The following is a 1,223-nucleotide window of genomic DNA, read 5'->3' on the forward strand; positions in this document are numbered from 1 at the left end:
CAGTCACTGCACTGCATTGAGGAGGAGGATATACAAATAAAACAAATCAGAAAGGAATTCATCATCACAAATGTAATAGAATCTGTCTGAGATTTGCATTGCATCCCATCTCTCATAGCTGAATCTTCTATGTTCGGTAGCTGAAAACCTCACCTCTCTCACTTTCAGCTGTGATACAAAGGTAGGGCAGGGCAGGCCTTGCTAACAGGCGCCTGGCACGTCAGTCGGCATTTGTCTTTGGGACAATTTCTCTTGGCGCTTCAGAAGTTGGACAAGCTGTGGTGACAACATACAGAAACATGCTTTCTGCAATTATTATTGCTTTGATTGTTTTAGGAATTGAGCTCATTATAGGGAGTATAGCAAATGGACTGATGATTATTGTGAATTGCCTAGAATGGATCAGAAGCAGAAAACTGACCCGTTGTGACATGATCTTGACTAGTCTGGGCATCTCCAGATTTTTTCTACAGTGTATGATATTCATTAACAGTATCGTCCTTCAATTATGTCAAGATATAAATAGATCTTGTGATACTTTAAGTTATTTCTTTGTTGCTTGGATGTACCTAAGTACTCTCAGTCTCTGGTTTGCCACCTGGCTCAGTGTCTTCTACTGTGTGAAGATCGCCACATTCAGCCAGCCCCTTTTCCTCTGGCTGAGGCAGAAAATATCAGGGCTACTGCCACCGTTACTCCTGAGTTCCTTATTGGTTTCCTTGCTCACCTGCTTCCCTTCAGTCAATACTGTATATAGAAATAGTTCAATGAATAATCTGTCAGGAAACACCACAGTGGAATCTAAATGTGTGATTGATTTATTTTCTGGCCTGTCTATGTTCTCTACCATTGGATTTTATTCTCCCTTCATTATATTTATTGTTTCCTCTGCACTGTTAATCACTTCTCTGTGGAAACACAGCAAGAGGATGAGAAAAGCCATGAGCAGCTCTAAGGATACCATTACTGAGGCTCATGTCAGAGCAATTAAAGGACTGATCTCTTTCATTTTCTTCTACAGTTCATATTTTGCAGTACTAGTCATATTTTTGATAGAAATATTCAGGAACGACTTCGGCTTCTTGTTGTTGTGGGGAGTGATAATGGCTGCTTATCCCTCTGGGCACTCTGTTATCCTAGTGCTGGGGAATCCCAAACTGAAGAAGGTAGCAGTGAAGGCTTTGCACTATGCCCAGTGCAGGCTAAGAAATGAGGTTTCATAA

General features: G+C 41.1%; 1 protein-coding gene across 1 annotated transcript; it reads left to right on the forward strand.

Annotated features, from left to right (window-relative positions):
- Nucleotides 1–563: 563 nt before the first annotated feature.
- On the forward strand, nt 564–1,223 carry LOC142827526 (taste receptor type 2 member 40-like). Its single transcript, XM_075923129.1, has one exon. It carries the CDS (start codon nt 564–566, stop codon nt 1,221–1,223), a length of 660 nt encoding a protein of 219 aa, XP_075779244.1.

Source organism: Pelodiscus sinensis, chromosome 3, assembly GCF_049634645.1.
Source record: "Pelodiscus sinensis isolate JC-2024 chromosome 3, ASM4963464v1, whole genome shotgun sequence".
Lineage (NCBI taxonomy): Eukaryota > Metazoa > Chordata > Testudines > Trionychidae > Pelodiscus > Pelodiscus sinensis.